The following is a 20,558-nucleotide window of genomic DNA, read 5'->3' as shown; positions in this document are numbered from 1 at the left end:
ACTCCATTGCCATACCTTAACCCTTTCCACCTTTAAGTAGCCTCTGTTTTATTATCTCCTGCCCCTACAATTTAACATCAGGATGGTTCATTTTGTTAAAAATTTTTTCCTCTTCTTATTTAATTCAGTATTTTTATACTATCGTATTTAAATCTTTACTTAAATATTCACAAATTGTGCCAAATTTTGAACGTTTTAGATCAAGGGAGCCCCAAGCCCCAGAATAAAATTCGTTTTTTCTTTTAATAGACAAACTTATTAATGAAGGCTGGATGATCATGCAATCAAAACCCTTTGCAAAGTACGTCTATATTTCATTTACCTGATGGCTTAATGACCATATTGCCAACATGAAAAAACCAAAAGATCAGTCGGATGTTGAACATTGAAATCCAGGTTGTTCAGAGGTTTAAAGAAAACATAATTTAGCTGATGGTACTAATATTTTTATTTGGATCAGTGCTCATTAGAAAAACAGGATGTTTTTCTTTATCTATTATATAATGAATCAATGGATAACAAATAAATAGAAAAAAAATACCAACATTTGTTTTGCATTTGTAATTTGAAATAATGAAATTTTTCTGAAGCACCACAAAATTTAATTACAAAAAATATTTATAAAAGAAATGTCCTAAAAAAAACAAGCATTCATTAATGGAAATATTAATTAATGTCTAAAAGAAACCATATCTAAAATACAATAGATTTACACTGGTAACAAAAGAAATAAATTTAATAAATAATAGTACAACACTAAAAGTTACCAATGCACAGTTTAAAACAATGCACTATTTTCTTTTTTTTAAAAAGTTAACGATTTAGTGAAGAAATCACTGTAATTAGGTGTGAAAATGTTATTCTAAAACCCCTAGTGACAACTATTTGTGCAGTACACACTTTGAAGCATTTACCATTCTACCACATTGGAGACATGTACTAGATAAATGACAATGCTATCAATTAGAATTTTACAGGGTTCGACACAATTATGGAATCAAGAATTTGATAATCGGCAGAGAAAATTCATTACTCATGATTTCAAACACTGGGAATCATTGTTCACACCAACTTATTAAAAAAACAAATAGTTGGGACGATTTGAAAATATATCTATGTTCTAAAATAAATAAAATTATACAATACAAAAATAATAAGTATATATAATTTGACATGGGGTGTTACAGTTGAGCAAATAAACCAATTGTTTCTCTCTCTAATAAATAACAAATGTATTACCAAATATTTTCAACAATTAAGGACAATTTTTTTTTTAATATTCCCCCGTAGCCTCAACCTGTAACAATACCTACAAATACGCTTACACTTCGAATGCCGTCGTTATATAAAAAAATACAGCATGTATTCGATCGATAGAACAAAAATATATATAGATATATTTGAATCGTTCATTGCTTCATTTAAAGGAAAATATATATTGTTACAAATATAATAATTCCTAATGCATTATTTCAAAAATTAGTCACTAATGAAAACGTTAGAGAACCTACAACATCAATTATGTAGGAATATATTACAGAGAAGCTCAGAGGAGTAATGGGCGGAGGACAGCCATAAAGCCACCACTCAAAAGTCCGGCTACTGGAACTGTGACTACCCACGCAAAAATTATATTTCTGGGGACAAATACAATCACATTAGAAAAAATAAGAAAATGATGAAAATATTTATTAACAATATCCTGGTAGATGTCTCTCAATTACTAAAGGAATGAACATTCAACATAAATTTATTAAAAACCATCATGTCCTGGCTCTGTCTGTTACAACAATTTTAGCATTTTTTTTCTGTGCTTGTCTTTGTGCTATTAGGATAAGTTGAGTGCGGTTGTTGACTACTGCGGGGAACACACCTACCCGATGCAAAGTTACACAATAAATTGTTAGTTAAATTATTTTATGAGCAAAACCATGAAATAAATTGTTAGCTAAATTATTTTATGAGCAAAACCATGAAATAAATTGTTAGTTAAATTATTTTATGAACAAAATCATGAAATAAATTGTTAATTAAATTTTATGAACAAAACCAGAAATCAAGTGTCAGTTAAATTATTTTATGAGCAAAACCATGAAATAAATTGTTAGTTAAATTTTATGATCAAAACCATGAAATAAATTATTTACATTTTATGAGCAAAACCATGTAATAAATTGTTAGTTAAATTTTATGAGCAAAACCATGAAATAAATTGTTAGTTAAATTTTATGAGTAAAACCAAAAATAAATTGTTATTTAAATTTTATGAGCAAAACCATATAAATTGTTAGTTAAATTATTTTATGAGCAAAACCATGAAATAAATTGTTAGTTAAATATTATGAGCAAAACCATCTAATATATTGTTAGTAAAATTTATTCTAGTAAAAAATGGTATTCCGGTGTTTTATCAATTTTCTACCAAACCATTAAAATGATTTTTTAAATAAAAACTAATGACTTTTTGATCTCATTAATTTTGTTTATATTGAAATTAATATAATGACAATAATACATGTAGTTTGAAATAAAAATATGAGTGTCTGCTTCTGACTCTACTCAACAAAAATGAGGTAATTTTATGAGCAAAACCATGTAATAAATTGTTAGTTAAATTTTATGAGCAAAACCATTAAATCAAGTGTCAGTTAAATTATTTTATGAGCAAAACCATGAAATAAATTGTTAGTTAAATTCATCATAGTGAATCATTATTTGGTTGTTAACAATCCTGGTCTGCCTTTCCTTGTTTCTCCTGTAAGATATCTTCATTTGATGTCAGGGAAATAAGCAAGTTGAAGCACCAACAGAATGATATACCAAAACAACAATGAAAAGTAGACCAAAGCATTCGGAAAGGAGAAAGTTACATTTTGAAAGTAAAACAGATTTCAGTCCCAAGTCTTCGTTGTCAAGTGCTAAAGTTGTGAATGTGTTCACTTAACCGCTATATTTATTTATTAACAAAACCTTTGCTGAATTTTAGTATGTTGGAGAAAGATACTTAATTGGTGAGACGGAATGATTGAATTTTGAAATTCAAAACGAGTATTTTGAGGATTTTAGATTACAAGGAAAGAAAGGTTTAAAAAAAAAAAAATCCATTTACCACAGAGATCATACAGGATTGACAGGCCAGATTGTGGGTTCGAATCCCGCTCGAGCCATTGACTTTTTTATCTCAACTAAAAAACCTTAATCAATTGTAATTTTTTACATCATTTAGTATTAGAAAATGCCCACTACACCATGCCAAATGCCAACACTGTTCAGCCAAAGATCGGCTGCTGAGAATATTTTGCAGGTGTCAGTCCGTTGTGCACATCCGGCCTACTGTGTTGCTGTCCCGTTCCACACAAGTTCTTTGCATTTGACGAAGAGATCTGTGTTTGTGTTCTATTGTATTGTGAGTGTTTGTGCCTTAATAAAAATGGAGGATGAACAACTAATAGAATATATTCGTAATTACGAGTTTTTATACAATTTACAACATCTAGTTTTTTTGTTTTCCTTTTCCTCGTCCAAATTAATGGTAATCATGGCCAATTCCCATATAGATAATTTTCTAATAACCATACTTTATATAACAAATTCACTCCACACAAGAAAACAAAAGTTCACAAACGACGCGTTTTTAAAAAAAAGGAATGTACAACAGCGACTGAAGCAGGACGGCAGTTCATCCATTGCAGGGGGCATAGTAGTAACCGGAATGTTTTTTTCACACCTGACAGTATGTCCTAGTATGTTACGTTCTAGTGGGCAAAGACCTTAAAGGGAACAATGGACAATTAACTACTGAAGATGGCAAAACGTCAAAATGTTTGACTGACAAAGCCTGGATGATTGAAAACCATTATGCTAATGAAAATACCAGGTCTTTTGGAGAGGATCAAGTTAAATGTTCATAACTTCAAAGTCACAATTATTATAACTCTCCATCTATTTTAATTATTTTAAATATATATATTTTTAACATGCAATTTAGGTAAGTAAAAAATAATATTTAAGAAATAAAATACCTAAAAAGATGCCAGTCGACACCAGAAGACGAGGAGCTGCTAACCCAACCGACAAAGACAACAGAACCGACTTTGCAATGCGTCGTACTGATTGGGATTCCAATTTTCGAGGCGATCAAGACGGTAAAAGCAGCTCCGATTTCAATTGTGAAACCACTAAAATATAACATTATGCATCAAATTTTGTCAGTTCAATTTTTTAAAAGAAAGAAAAAAAAATATATTGCTCACGTCGAAGGTGTGATTTTAGTGAGATCCTCTCCGATAGTTTTGATGACACGTCTGCCCCAGATCCAAAGTCCTACAGCGATTCCGATTCCACCGTAGATCAGGATGAATAGCGGTGTCTCTGATTTCTGCAAGACAGTGCCTTCAATGTAGATTAGCCAGACTGCAATCAACGGTCCAATCGCATTGCTGAAATAAAAAATAAAAAAAGTTATGCATTGAATTAGTCGGAATAATGTAACCGTGTTACGCACCTTACATCATTCCCACCGTGCGCAAATGATCCGAATGATGCTGTAAGGACTTGAAGGAAAGAAAATACCCTAGCAATTTCGGGTGAATCATCACCTTCAATTTTAACATCCATTTGCTACAGGCAAAAATAAAATAAAATAAACACTTTTAAATATAAATTATTTGATTAAAATTGTTCTGTAGTACTCACCATAGGTTCAATTGTTTTTTCTCTTATCAAGGGAACAGCACTACTATTTGGCGACAGACCTAGAGGTAAAAATTTAATTATTTTAACATCTAATTTGATCAGATAAAATTTTAATACCAACCGTAAGCAGGTGTTACATTCCCGTTAGTTGGCAGGTTTAATTTAGGTGACAGAATATCATTCCCAGTCTTACTCTCCTTACTTGGTAAATCCTTAAAATATGTATTTCATGTTTTTTTTTTCAAAATAGTATAATTACTCTAACTCACTGATAAAGATTCCGATTGCGCCAGAATATAGCCATTGTTGTTAGCAGGAACTTCGATAATGACAGGAAGGTCTCGCCCTGCTGTACCCTCTTCCATCATCCTTGACGTTCTCGGGCTTCCATCCCTTGACGAATCTAAAACAGATCAAGTTCCAATTTAAAAACCCATCTTTATATTTCACGACTGGCTACAACATCGAAAGCGTTATAGTTTGTTTTTAGCAATCAAGCAAAACCCTGAACAACAAAACAAAATTAGTTCTAGTGCTTAAAAAATAAAAAAACAAAATTATAAATTAAAAAAAGGGAAAAAGAGGAAAAATTTGTAAAAATGTCCTTTCAGGACGCTGTACCTGTTGATTCCCCAAATGTAAACTGGACATCCTTGTTAGATGATTTTCTGATGTCCTCTGTAAAAATAAGGTTTCCATACGGACCATTAAATTTTGACAATTATTTCAATTCTAATATTATTTTTAACATTTTTTTTATTATTAACAAGAAAAACCGAAAGAAAATTGTCTGCACATTTTATTAACAAGAACTGCTGTCTCATGTGGCATTTTAGGGTTAGTATTGTGCAAAATTGTGTAATACTATTTCAAGACTAATATATATTTGGATTTTATCCACTAAAGGTGCTTATCCACTTGAGAGTATTTTTCTCTCGAGAGTTGTACTCGGCTAAAGGACTCATGGGAAAGCGCCGGCAGACTCTCGGAGAGCTGAAATATCTAGGCTTCCACAATCTCGCAAATACGAACCGATTTCATACCCCTGAGAGTAATTGCGACGCATTATCTTTAAACATGTCTGTAGCAAAATTGGGAAGGAATGTACCCTTATTGGATGTAACATCGAGTCATTATAAGAAAACGGACATATAAAGGCTAAAATATACGAAGAAATTGGTGGCCAGTTGAGGTGTTTTCGAGATAGGTGCAAAGCAAAATACATAAATATAATTTCATTATATACAACAATTATAATTAACTTCACTATTTTTCATGGTCCGCTTGACCATAATGACATACAATTAATTAAGGTTTTAAGCTGAGATAAAAAAGTCAGTGTCACAAGCGGGATTCGAACCCATGACCTTCGGCTTGATACGCTGCTACTCTAACACTTGAGCTATCGTGACCTCGACCCACTCGGACACTAACTTCCCATTTCAACCCCACCTTTGAATTTTCCCTCCTTTTTGCCATTTTTCAAATGTCGTGTAATCGGATTGGATTCTCGGTAACAAATGAAAGTCACGATAGCTCAAGTGTTAGAGTAGAGGCGTATCAAGCCGAAGGCCGTGGGTTCGAATCCCGCTCGTGACACTGACTTTTTTTATCTCAACTTAAAACCTTAATTAACTGAATTATAAACATTAACATAAAATATATAAATATAATTTTCTCATAATTTCTGAACTTATGTGCGTCTTCCAGCCATTAATTCTTGAGTAAGTATATGGCTTGCGACAAAGTTATTTCTTCTTGTGATTCAAGGCTTGAACCCGACCTTTCTTTTATTTGTTTTATCCTGTTGTAAAATGTGTAGAATAATTAGTACTGCTGTGGTTTTCTGTCACGATTTCATCCTGACCACTCTTGATAGTCGACTGAATCAACAGTGGCACAGTCTTTGAGAGTTCTCACGAGAAAATTGATGGATATTAGTTCGCGAGACACTCTCGTGAACAGAGGCGGGAAAATTCGACTGCGAAAATGCACGAACGTCTCAGAGTTGCTGTCGATCTCGTGATTTACTCTCAAGTGGACAGGCACATTAGGAAAAATAAATGGATTTTTTTTTTTCTCTCTCGACTGGCCACACTACACCTAATTTCTAAAGTGAACTGTGAGTTAAATTCAAATTGTGAAATAATTGTTAACACACCGATGACCTGTCGTCGCTGCCAAGGTACCATGAAGAGTTGGATGCCGATGGCAACAATTAGGCCGATGCTGAGGCTGATAGTGATAGCAAGCCAAAGAGGAATATTGTCGAGGTACAGCACTGTAAATAAAAAATAAAAAATGTTTAGTTAAAGATTTCATATACAGGAAAATGTTAACTTACATTTCGGACCATCGAGTACAATTGAAAAGATGTTGACAGAGATGGTTGCCATGTAGAAAAACGGCAATGCTCTCAATGCAGGCGTCAAAGGCGTTTCTGCGTTTATTATCAGAACGTTTATCGCTTTATACAAAATCACAGATACTATGCCGGACATGACCGGTGAAATAAACCAAGACGCGACTGAAAAATTGAACAAAAATTAGAATAAAAACCGTTAAGGGCGTAAAATGGCGGAATTTGAATTTGTCCCACTTACTTATGGTTCCTAATGTCTGAAGTTTGAGGCCTTTGGTGCCACGACACACCAAAGAAAATCCAACAGTGGCGCCAACAATGGAATGTGTCCCTGAAATCGGAAGCTTGAGGAATGTTGCAGCGATGAGCCAAATCCCACTTCCGACTGTAAAGGAAACCTTTTAATCATATGTCGCAGACAAACAAATACCGAAATGGCAAATATTAGTCTTTTTTAAATAAATCTCATCTATTGGCTTGCAAAATGAGCACATTTTTGAATATGTAATTCAATTTGATCCCTCAAGTGTTTATTTAGGCATTACACTTAAGGTGGCCGAATTCACGATCGCTCCACATGGAACTGCGCCAAGCTGTACAGATCCATTTGGAGTGCCTGAAATTTGAGGGGGCATTCACGACCGCTCCCCAGCCACAGTCGCTCCGAACGTCATCTGGTGAATTACCTTCTCAAAATGGATGACAATCTCTTGTGCTACGCTGCTGTTTGTTCATATATTAAAAGCAAACAACCGAAGAGGAAATTGTGTAAGAAGTGGCTCCTGGACAGAAGCCGTTATACCAACATCAATTTGATGAAACATCTTTCCCTTGAACCCACTGATTGGAGGAACTATTTAAGGATGGATGAAACGTCTTATTTATACATTATATTTAGTGTTCTATTGACCAAATTATTTCTTTCAATTAATTAATCATTTTTGTAAGGTTTTGGTTAAAATGAAAAAGCTAGTGCCACGAGCGGGATCTGAATTCATGGCCTTCGGCTAGATACGCCGCTGCTCTACCACTTGAGCTATCGTGACTTCGATCCTCTCGCACACCAAAAAATGGCAAAAAGAGAGAAAATTCGAAAGGTTGTAGGTTGAGATGGGGAATTGGTGTCCGATGGATCGAACTATCGAAGTCACGATAGCTCAAGTGGTTAGAGCAGCGGCGTATTTAGCCGAAGATCGTGGATTCGAATCCCCTCGTGACACTATTTTTTCATGTCAACCGAAATCTTACAAAAAAAAAAAAAGAATCGATAGTTATTCAGATATCGTGAGATGCGGTCGGGTGTGATGTACGTTTCAGAAAAACATTTTCTTTTTTAATTGTTAAATGTAAACATTGTTTGTAAATCCCAGGCCCTGAAGATGATCTCACAATAAAAGATCGAAACGTTGGCACAATAAAGAAAATGTTTTTCTGAAACCTACATCACACCCGACCGCATCTCACGATATCTGAATAAGTATTATTTATATTTACTCCAGCTTGTTACCCCCTTGATTAGAAAACAAAAGACAGTCATGAGAGAAATCATCACTCTACATTAAAATTTGGCAGCCACATTACGACTTCTCACTACAGGGATGAAATATGAAGAACTTAAGTTCTCAACTACGATGTCTGTTCAGCGCTTAGGAGTTATCAATACCGCATCTCTCATTGCATTTGCATCCTTTGCTTTGAAAAGGTCGACCAATTGGTTGAGAACCAAATTTCTTTTATTTCTATCGTGGTAATCATTGTCCACCACTATCCATAAACATGGTAAACTTTCATACAATTCCATCACCTCAACAATAAAATCTCAATTGGATGTCATTGCCAATAAAGAATAAACATTTTTGACTTTTTGAGAATGTAGGACGGAGATGTTTGCTGAGTGACAGAAAGACGGAGACTGTGCCAAAAAAACGCGGGTTTTCCCATTCACGACCAAGCCAGCGCTCCAATATTCCACCTTTCACGCCAGGTTTTCCCTTTCACGAACGCGCCGTGCCATCGTCGCGTTGTAGATATTTGGAATGGAGCGATGGAGTATGGACCGGCATCGCTCCGTTTGGACTGCTAGGAGGGATCGTGAATGGCCACCTTTACACACTTTAAAAATGGATTAGTTATGGTGTTTCTATTATTATTTTCATTTTCATTTTCATTTGAGAACAAGTATTTTTACTTTGCTAATTTAAAATATTATATCATTTCTTTTTTTTTTTTACTTTTTTTTTTAACCACAAAAGAAAAAATGCAGCTTAGACTGCTAAGGATAATTTATGGGTAATGATGCTTCAAGACTAAACACTGTCCATAAATGGTTTGCTTCGTTCGGAAATTTTGATTTGTAAGTTGCAAAAGCACTCTGGCCGTCCTTCACCCATTGACGATGAGCAAATTCAAGCTTTTATCACAAATATCATAATTTATCATTTTGCTCGATTAAAATGGAGGGGGAAATAGCGCATTTTTAAGAATTAAAGGTTTTTGTTAGTACAAAAGGAAAGTGTAACAGTCTGACTGCTAAAAAATTTGACGATGTTTTACGAGACAGTATTGTCGATTAGTTTGCTCATTTTAGAAATGGAAATTTTGATTTGAATTAAACAAAACGCTTTGGTCATCCATCAACCACTGATGATAACAAGCATAGCAACTGGTAGTGGAACAAAATGGTTCATATATTTATACAGGTACCTGAAATTTTCATTGAATTTACCAACAAATTTTACAACCAGGTAATTACAAAATAAAAAAACAACTAATTAATTTTCTACAAATTCGAGTATTAATTTTATAGGTTAGGAGTATTAAATTTTTTAATTAAGTTTTTTGGTTAATTATACCCTCCATTAGATTTTGACCAAGAGTTATTTGCAACTTTTGCACCTGTAGAGATTGCGATGTTGAAGAGTTCTATCTTTAGACTTGTACTAAAACCCACTTTTCCACCCCGGCAAAAATATTTTCCCTTTATCGATTACTTACGATATTTCATTATTTGTTAATTTTGACAAATCATAAAATACAGTAGTAATAATATGGCTCAGTTACATTTGCTATTTTCATTTGCTATTTTAAATTGTAAATCATTTTGATAATTAATTTCCAGACATGTTTGCCATTAATAGCAATCAATTATAAGAAATCAAGATATATAAAAAATTGAATCACAAATATGATAAATATAGAATATAATCGTAAAAGATGTTCCAAGACTGTGCTTTTTCATGGAAAAAGACTTCGACCTTGACACTAATAATATAGATTACTGGGTCAACTAAACGTATTATTAAAGCTTTCGCTCTCCTTGGTTAATATTTAAATAATTGCCGATTAATTTGCAGTCCCGACGTTTCCTTTTATTTGGCCAAAATTTAAATAAGAGCTTTTTAAACTTTTTTTTTTGTGACAATAAATTAAAATATTACTTTCAGCTTACGGAAACCTTTAATTCTTCATTATTCAGATCAGATTTTATAAATTTTGCTTAAATAAATAATCAATAAATCATATAATTAACAAAAATAATTTAAAATTAAAAGAAAACTCACTCAATGAGGACAGACATCCAAGCATTAATTCCATTTCTTGGCCATTGTACATGCTCAAGTCCAAAATCCCCTTCCGCATCGTATCCGACACTTTGTAGCCTAAAAAACAAACAGTAAAACCGTGGACAAAAGAAAAAAAATCTTACATAAATTTTACATTTAAAATAATATATTGAGTCAATTTTGTTGACTTGTTGAAGTCATCGATTCTTATTATTTAGAATTATGAAATAAACATTTGACAGTCCAATTGTCCGGCCAGTAAACAGAAGACAAAAATTCCATTATTTCAGTAAACGCAGATAGTGTAAAAGTTCCACCTAACTTCCCAATGACTATAGGCAGGAGAGAAAGTTTGGAACAAGTTTGGAAAAGTTAAATAACATTAATAACATACTATGTGAAAAGTACAAATGAGGAATAAGGATAAAATAAGCCTTCGTACTCAATAAAAGTACAAACAATGCTTTGTGCAACGGCATAATTTAATTAATTACACATGTCTCTTTTCTTTAACCCCCAATCAAATAAACAAAACAGGTCTTAAAATACAACTAAGCCATAACTATAATGCACAATCTTTATTGCAGTTATTGTGAAGGGTAGTAAAAACACCTATTTTGAGTTGGTTTTTTTACATCCTGTAACGCTGAGATCATAATTATGAGAAAGGACTTTATGTTAAGTCTAGAAAACGCTTGCCAATTAAGTTATATGGTGTATCACGAGGTAGTGTACTTTTAACTTTTTTATTACTATATTTATGAATATCTCGAAGTCAACATGAGCATTAGGCACGATAAGGCAATGTGACGACAAAAGTTGGAGTAAACATTATGAATTTTGCTTCGTCAAATAGGTAAAATTAGTTTACACGCAAAACTAACATTCTAAGAATAATAATGTTGATAAATAGTTTTTAAAAAAATTTGGGCAGAAACAGGCAGTCTTGCCAACATCTGGATTATTAGTTTTTTTTTGTTTCTAAAATAAACATGGAGTAGCAATCAGTGATAAATATAAATATATAATTATATATATAACTAAATAAGACCGGTGATTTTGTTATTTCAACCAAATATAAAATTATCTATTCTTCTGACATACATCCTAAATAGATTAACATCAAAAAAAGGCAATCATCTTTCAAAAGAAATTATTAGCGTGTCATTGTTCAATTTTGTAGAAATAGCCAATGAAAACGACGGCCTCAGGTGGATTTGAAAATAAATTTGAACAGGACAAAAAGGCGGAAACTATGATGCAAATTCTCATTCATTTGTTCGCGATCCTATTATTATGCTAATTGGGTGTATTCCGTCAAGTATTCCGCTGATGGCATGACTTGCCTGTTCAGCTCTCCCTACCAGCACATTGACGCAAAGGAAAAAGAAATTATGCAATGAATACCTTTACAACGGGGTATAATTGTTGATTTTTTATTTTATTTTTTTATTAACACTATACTAGATACCAATGAAACTCAGTAGCAATTGTTTTGTATGTTTTAAATAATTGAGAAAAAGAATGACCAAATTAAACAGAGCTTACACTGAAGCTAAATTAATTAAAATGCTAATTTTGGTATTTTGAATTTATAATTGTCAATTCAAAAGGGGTTATGTCATTTCTAGTTCCCTGGACAGGCCACCATAAAATATAAAGGATTTTATAAATAAAAAACATTTAAATGTTCTAAAAAATAATTAAGTTAAGTGACTATTATGCATACCATGCTGGGTTTCTGAATTCAAATGACATCATAGCACATGGAATTTTAACTGAGAATAGTACAGAAAAAAAAGAAATGGTGTAAACTGTAAAGTATTTCTGACCCAACTTCCAGACACCCAATGTGCAGCTGAACATTAAGCCCTCCTGCATGACAGGAATCACTTGACTTTTGTTTGCATTAATTATATTTTGCACGTTTTTACAGCAAGTTAATCAATTAAAAGCCCCCTGAGCATAAACACAGAGAAAATAGAAAATTAAATTACTAGTTTGACACATAATTAATTAATCAATTCTGCTTAAAAAATTATAAGCATGAAGAGTATAAAAGGCAGTAATATTACAGTATTACATAATATATTATGTAGACCATTTCCACAGTGTTGTTTAATACAGATAATTTATTTTTGTTTAATTACCATTTAATATCTATTTTAGCAAGATGGATCAACAATAAAATTGCAGGATGTTAATTATTGGCTGAAAATTTGCAAGTATTGCATGGCCATACATTAAATCCCGAAAATACAAGATTAAAGTATAAATTAATCAATTCTGCCTAAAAGTTTAAAGTATCACTGAATTTATTTAGACTGGGAGTTTTAGATATATATATTTAGGGTCCACATTAAACACCAATTGACAATGTTTAAAAAAGCATTCAATTTTTGGCCGTAGAATGTTAATTATTTCCCCAACAATTTGCAATTAATTGTTGCAGGTGGTCAAAAATCAAATGTCTAATATTCCGGTGGGTGTCACAAATGAAGGATCCCACTACTTTACAATGTATTTTACCTATTAATCACAAATAGAAGCCCAGCTATGTTGATTCAAAACCAGTACCAATAGTGTGGCAAATACAACCTAGAATCTAAAAATATGGGACAAGGGGTCAAACCCTATAAAAAAAAATAAGAAAAATGACAAAAAGGAGGGAAAATTCGAAAGGTTGTAGGTTTAGAAGGGGACTTGGGTGTCCAAGTGGATCGAAGTCACAATAGCTCCAGTGGTTAAAGCAGCAGAGTATTGAGCTGAGGGTCGAGGGTTCAAATCCCACTCGTGGCACTAGCTTTTCCATTTTAACCAAAAACTTACATAAAAAGATTAATTAACTGAAAGAAGTAATTTGGTCAATATACCACTAAATATAATGGACCTATAAAATAAATTTTACATATTATTTTCAATTTAAATTTCTTCGGTTCGGCGGGATTTGAACCCAGAACATTTAGCGTGGCAAATTTATGCCTGATGTCAGACCACCACAGTCCCGTTTCATATTAAAGGAAAAATCAAATGATTATATAATTCCTGTGATATTGGAGGGGTTGATGTCCAACAACACGTTGAATGTTGCATAGAGGTGTCTACCACTAAAAATAACTTTACATATCATTTATTACGAATTGAAATTCCAAGGGTTGGTTTGGATCCCAAGAAGTCTAGCTTGGCAAATGCCCTAACAATTAGACCTATGCAGTCTCTTTTAAGATTTTAAAATAAATAATCAAATAATTTTCATATAGGTTGTTTAATTTAAATAAGTAAATAGTCATGTTATAAAAAGTCAAATTGATGTTGGTGGGGGGGGGGATTTGATTGCTTGTATGATCTGACAGCCGTTGGTTTTCTGTATACGTTGAATTGTAGTTTGTTGTTCGTTTCAGTGATTATTAGGGTCCAGGAAATGTATTCTGTTATTGCATCATCTATTACTTTTGTTATATTAGCTAGTTCTGAAGTGTTTTTTTTAAGGAGTTCAGGTCAGTCAGTATGTAGTTTTTGTTGTTGATGAACAGTAATACAGGAGGGCTTGATGTCATAGCACCAAGATTAAAAGATGAAGTGTATATTAGACTTAGACGTTCTAGTGAAATTTCCCAAGGAAAATACAGCTCCTTACATATACCAACAGGAGTTCCTAAAAATTCTTTGATTAAGAAACATATGTTTGTATACAGAAGGATCAATGGATCAATTTGGGACTGGTGCAGGTTTCATTTATGTTATAGTTTATGAAACATAACTATCAGCTAATTTGCTGGATTCGTGAGGAGCATTCGAGAATGAGGTAGTTTAGAAAACCACCTTTTTCATTTTTTTACCGACGTTTTAATCTTTATTCGAGATATTTGCAGGGCATAAAGTATAGTGCTACTCTTGTGGTGTCATATTGGTGTTTTGTGAAATTGTTGTGTAAAAAAAAACAAATATTAGCATTAAGTAGTATTAAAATAAATAATTTATCATACAATATTTGTATAATGATGTTAAACCAATAATTAATTAATCAATTCTGTCAAAAATATTTAAAAGTGTAGCTGCAACTGTATCACTGAACTTACTGGTAGTTTTTGATGTTTCAAACAAAATTTATCTTTTACCATGCAGTTTTATTATTTAATATCCACCTGACATGAGTTGTGTCAGAATAAATACATAAGTAAATCATCCTGTTAAACAAATAATTAATTTTTCATATAAGTTTAATTACTTTCTAAATTTCAATGAGTATATGAAAAATACATCGAATAAATAATAACTAATATTGTGAAATATTATGCGCAACATTGTTGGTTTTATAAGAAAAAATGCTCTTTGAATCCTTTAACACACATTATATATGAGGGGACTGTGTACTGTGGTTGAGTGGTTAGGACGTCAGACTCGTATTTGCCACGCTAGTGTTCCTGGATTTGAGTACATGGTTTTTAATGAATTATAGTATGAAAAATGTATTGTGAAGTGGTTTGACCCCCTCGTCCGTGATATCCAATGGGTAGATGGATGATAAGCTCTCCCGTATGACAGGAATTACTGATTACATTATTACATTTCTATTTAATTATCATTTAAAGACTAATTAAATAAGACCGATCAACAGAGAGGAAAACATTTGTCTTGGTAAAAAAGATGTTTAAATTTTTGGCTGCAGGACCATTATTGGCCAACAATTAGAACTTGCCAACTCATAGTTGAAAGTGTTGCCAGTTCTCGTCTGCAGCTTAAGTTCACCTATATGTCGATAAAACACCCATAGTTTCATAAGAAAAAAAAAAGAATATATAAGGGCTTTATTTTTTACATTTTGTTTTGGTATAAAAATTTAGACATTTGATGGATGTGTTTTTAAGCATTGCTCAAAAGCTAAAATTACGATGTGTTCTCCGAATTTTAAACTTTGTTCGTCAATTTTGCTATTATTTATTTTAACAGCGTAGAAATAGTTTAAAGCTTGGTTTTAGAACCCTGTCGGTCTCTCGGTTCTGTGTAAAAATAGAAATTTACACCGTAGGCTAGGGCGCCCCCTCTGCTCACGTCCCGGAGAAATTCATTTTTCAAGCCCAGACCTGTCAATGTCCTCATCATGACGCATTTAACGCATGCACGGCTTTGAGGGACACCCTGTACTTTGCAAGTTGTGCCCTTTTTTTTTAATTTTTGGTGAAAATCTTCGGACGAAATTGGAAAAATCGGCTCGAAGCCAAATAAAAATACGAATAAAACTGTGGGAAAAGTGTGAGTCAGCGGTTATCTGCGAATTCTTTTCAAGATCGACTTCCGAGGTTTCTTCTTTGAGATAAAATAAACAAACAGAAAAGACATTTCAGTCCTGATCGCAGTCCTTGTTTATTTAAACAATTATTTAAGCCATAAAAACTGTTCGATTTGAGATGAATATTGAATTTTTGTCTATAGTATAATACAAATTAATTTTTATTGAGCAATTTCACTTGTTCAAATAGAATGTGTTAGTTATTCCTCGGTCCGCTAAGTTTCGCTTGTACAAGGGCCCTTGAATATAAGGGTGGTCAATATTTTTTAAATTTAGTTTTAAGGCCACCCGCCAAACTATATTACATCACCAGCCCTTTCATTTCTTATCTTTCTCGCGTTTTAAACCCAGTAATTTCTTTTACTGGTTCTCCAGCCTAATTACGATGTTTTATAATAAACCAACCAATCTCTTTTCTTTGTCCTATTGCGAGCCACTGTATCTTAGGGCCTCATCAAATGAGGGTAAAATAACACAACAAACACAAATACCCAGAAACCCGATAAAAACATGATATTCTGGTTAGAATATCATTGGTTTTGGCATTCACACTACCCAAGATTACTCGATATTCCATGGGGTAATTTGGGATATACCCTTCCATTCACACACCAGACTACGTTCTTACTACCCAGAGTACTCAATATTCCTCGTGGTAATTGAGGGATAAGCCCCTTCATTCACGCTAATAAATTACATTCATTTACACTACCCCAGAGAATTCGATATTCCTCGAAGTGATTGGGGAGAAACCCTTGTATTCACGCTAATAAATTACATTCACACTACCGCAGAGTACTCCATATTCCTCGGGGTAATTGGGGGATAAGCCCCTCCATTCACGCTAATAAATTACATTACACCACCCCAGAATACTCCATATTCAGGATAATTAGGGTATAAACACCTCCATTCACGAAAATAAATACATTCGTTCCAAAAAATAAATATCACATACATGAAGGTACAAAAATGTATTAAAATTCATTCTCAAGGGCGCACTTAGGTCATTCGGGATGCGGTACTTCTTTATTTGCAGACTTCGTCATTCCAATTTGTTATTGTATGCTCTACGATAAGCGCGTAACACAACAACCAACGTGTGGTCTCACCCACAATACAATGTGTGATCTTGGTATGTCCTATGCGCAACCTGTTAAGTCTGACCTTTTCCCTTCTAGACCCAGCCTCCTCCGCAGGCCAGGGATCGATGTCTTTTTTTCCAATTTCATAATTTAAATTGGTTTCTTTCGTTCTAGCGGATTCTCCATTCATTTTTTATAAAATTACAAATCATAGTTTGTGAATTCGCTGGCGTACACAAGCGGTGGGGTCTAACTTGATCAAATTCGATCCAATACTATAAATAAAACCATATTCTTTCATTCGTCCATTGAAAGATAATTTAAAGCCAATATTTTGTACAGTTTTAATTTGGAACTAGTTTTTCTTTTAATCTTACGGATTTCGTTGGCTTGCATTTGGTTCCCTTGTTTTTGATCTTTGCCCTCGCCCAGGTCAGTTCTCATGAAAAGTGCAAGGAATTTTTACATGAAAATCTCGTAATATGTTAAATACGCATACATTTTAGCATTTATCTTAGATAAAAAATTGAATGAACTAATTGAAATTTATTATACTGCTGATTATAAGCCATTATCACTTCGTAAATAGTGAACATCATGGATTATTTATTTTAGTCTAATTATTTTAAAGCCTTATCTACTTAAGATAATATCAATGGAAAAAATAAACTTTTTATCGTGTCAATTATTCTTATTTTTTAGATTAATTAATTGGTCAATGTTTCTACATTTAAATTTAACAATTTTCTATACAAAAAGCTGAGTGGAAAAGAAGTCATAATCTGAATTTAAAAATGTGATGTCTTTTAAATCAAATTTTGCCTGTTTGTAAACAATTTTTTCAAAGCTTTAAAACCATTGATCTTTTCCGATCCGTCTGTTTTCGCTGCATATCCTCGCCTGAATTATATCTTCGGAGCCAATCAATCAGTGTATAAGGTTTTAAACATGAAAGAAATCTAATTTAAATAGGAAATCCAGTTTCTCGAAGAGAATAAAAATTCAACATAATAAAGAAACAAATTGCTAAGCGGGGTTCGTTCGGTTTCGCTCTAACCCCCTCCCCCCGCAGAAGGCTGTTTCATCCAACGTCGAACACCCTGAAACTATCGATTTACAATCTGCTAACGGCAGAAGCATCAACCGTCTACTACATGATTCCCCACGGGAATTGAAACTATATAGTGCGATGCCGATACGCCAAGGAAAAAAGGGAAAACGAACGGGCCTTGGTTTGTTAAATTATACTGCTAATAAAGTTCAACGATCTTCAATATAGTGTATTTACTGTTCACTTTTAATTTCGCAAAGTTATAATTAAAAAAAGGTGTTAAAGTGACGGAACAAAATAATGCGTGGATGTCGAGGCAAATGAACGGCCAAGGGCATGATCCGACGAAGAAAACCGACTTGCGATAATTAAGTGTATCTTTTGAACATTAACTTTGTTTCCTCAAAAATAAAGAGGATTATTATTAATTTAAAATAAGAAACTAAAAGTATGGAATTTATTGGAATATGCGAGGTTTTTGATACGAGATTATAAGGAAAGCAGAGCTATTTTTTCTCAAAAACAAATCTGTTTTAACATGGATATAATATGGATATCAACGCTTGATTTTGGTTTGTTTAGTTAGGTAAGGTAGGATTGAGTTGGCTTTAGGTTAGGGATTTGTTAGGTAAACGCTACGGTTAGGTTAAGTTGGTTTGGTTTGGTTTGGGTTGGGTTGGGTTGGGTTGGGTTAGGATTAGGTTAGGTTAGGTAGGGTTACTCTAAAGTAGGGTCAGGTACATACAAAAATACATATTAAAAATATGTTCACATACGGTTTTCCCTCGGTCACAAGACTGAAAAAATGGTCAGTACTGCATCGAAACGTAATATGTTATGAGAAACCAGCCATGTAGTTCTCAGGATGAGAAAGTGTTCATGTGACTTTGGCAGTAGGGTTAGATGGAACGTGTGTTTACTCTGGAAGTTTTGGAAGTGGGATCGGATCAGTTCATTGAGAAGAAATGTTACGTTGGTTGAGATTGTGAGGTTAGTAAAGTAGAAAGCAGCTTTGATAATTTGTTTGAGGACAGGAAAGATTGGATGCGCTGGATATTCGAAGGCAAAGAGGTTATGACTTATGTCTCGAACAGAATTAGTTGCGTTTTGACGGTCAACAAATTTCAATTCTGAAAGTCTTCGCATCTGTCCAAGTTGTCACTCAAGTGTTAAGTCCTTCTGGTACTAAATATCTGACTTGAGTAGAGGTTGGTAGCTATTTTTTGTTGATGCTGTGTGCAATGTTTAATTTTCTAGCATGAGGGTAGAATAAACTGCAAAAATGACCATAATTGCAACGCCTTCATATTTTATGTAATTTTGAAGAAAGGTCGTTTCCGATCATTGTGTTATTGTGCTACCAATCAAAAATACGTGTTTCTGCTAAATGTTCAGTAAAATTATTCTATTAAGATTAATCAGATCAAGAGAAAAAAGTATAAGCTCGTATAAAAGTAACTTGTCGGAAATCATTTGATGAAATTGAATCGTATCCTGCTTTCTGATGTTCTTTATCAGATATGATGTGATATTTCTCAATCTGACTGGTTTCTTCCTGTCTGATTATTTTCTGTAACACTTCCATTGGAAGTAATAAAACTTGATAAGTAGACAAAAGCCTGACCATAAGGGCGAATGAAATATCACAGAAAACATCTCTCCTAATAAATAAATACTAAACTCTTTACAACATCCTATGAAATCTAAACAGACTACAATGGAGAAGAAGAATTCAGGAGAACATCAGATACAATAACAGGCGTTTAAAAAAAAACATGAGCAATCAAACTCATTAGGGAATTACACCTCGATCTTTCAAGCTGAAATATATGCCATCAAGGCCTTAGAAAATCGTAAAAGATTATACTGGCAAAAAATCCTTATAAGATTGTATAGCCGAGCTGCTATTAAAGTATAGTATTAAAGTATAAGGTCAGCAAAAGCAACGAAAATTTCCAAATTGTTGGGCAAAAACAATAGCCCGATGATAACTTGGTATCAGGGCACAAAGGAATTTTTAGTAATGAAAAGGCAGACACACTGGCCAGATGATGATCTCCAAGATAATATATAAACCCTTTTATTGGGATAACAAAAACAAACACAGAATCTTCCTCCACAGAGTAGATAAAAAAAAAGTAGAAGTGGATCAACTCTAGAAGTAGACACAGTACGCATTTGCTAACACAACCCTCATCAAGACGAGCAAACTCACTGCTACATTCAAAGAGGGCTGAAGAACTCAGAGGACAAATTCAACTAGCACATCTGTGGATTATGCAATGGGAAGGAAGGAATAGCCTTATCAACTTCAAATGCGAAAAGCAACCGCTCAATGGAGACATAATCTGGGATAAATTAAATCAAAAAGACCTAGCAAAGACCTTTCTTAGTCGAAGGCTCGAGTTGATTACACTGAACTAAGGAATTATTAGAAGGCTGCTGTGCTTGGTGAACAAAAACCCCACTTCCTAATAGACATCATCATCAACGATACTAAACACAAGAAGGC

At 33.4% G+C, this 20,558-nt stretch overlaps 1 protein-coding gene across 2 annotated transcripts in view; it reads right to left on the bottom strand.

Moving 5' to 3' along the window:
- Positions 1-611: 611 nt before the first annotated feature.
- The window catches only part of LOC106664296 (sodium-dependent phosphate transporter 2), a 76,988-nt gene continuing 57,041 nt past the window's right edge, over positions 612-20,558 (bottom strand). Inside the window, exons 4-15 of one of the 2 annotated variants that reach the window (XM_014389893.2) lie at positions 10,618-10,716; positions 7,299-7,442; positions 7,040-7,222; positions 6,857-6,976; positions 5,317-5,373; positions 4,965-5,098; positions 4,817-4,907; positions 4,696-4,754; positions 4,505-4,620; positions 4,254-4,439; positions 4,023-4,178; positions 612-1,637 (exon numbers count right to left, since the gene is read on the bottom strand). In XM_014389893.2, the coding sequence (XP_014245379.1) occupies positions 1,547-1,637; positions 4,023-4,178; positions 4,254-4,439; positions 4,505-4,620; positions 4,696-4,754; positions 4,817-4,907; positions 4,965-5,098; positions 5,317-5,373; positions 6,857-6,976; positions 7,040-7,222; positions 7,299-7,442; positions 10,618-10,716 (1,436 nt within the window). In that variant the 3' untranslated portion in view covers positions 612-1,546. The remainder of the gene's footprint in view (positions 1,638-4,022; positions 4,179-4,253; positions 4,440-4,504; positions 4,621-4,695; positions 4,755-4,816; positions 4,908-4,964; positions 5,099-5,316; positions 5,374-6,856; positions 6,977-7,039; positions 7,223-7,298; positions 7,443-10,617; positions 10,717-20,558) is intronic. The other variant, XM_014389895.2, reaches the window with a different exon arrangement.

This window comes from Cimex lectularius, unplaced genomic scaffold (assembly GCF_000648675.2).
Source record: "Cimex lectularius strain Harlan isolate CLEC.00 unplaced genomic scaffold, Clec_2.1 scaffold98, whole genome shotgun sequence".
Taxonomy (NCBI): Eukaryota; Metazoa; Arthropoda; class Insecta; order Hemiptera; family Cimicidae; genus Cimex; species Cimex lectularius.
The sequence above is the reverse complement of the archived record's forward strand: the minus strand, read 5'-3'. Positions and strand labels throughout refer to the sequence as shown.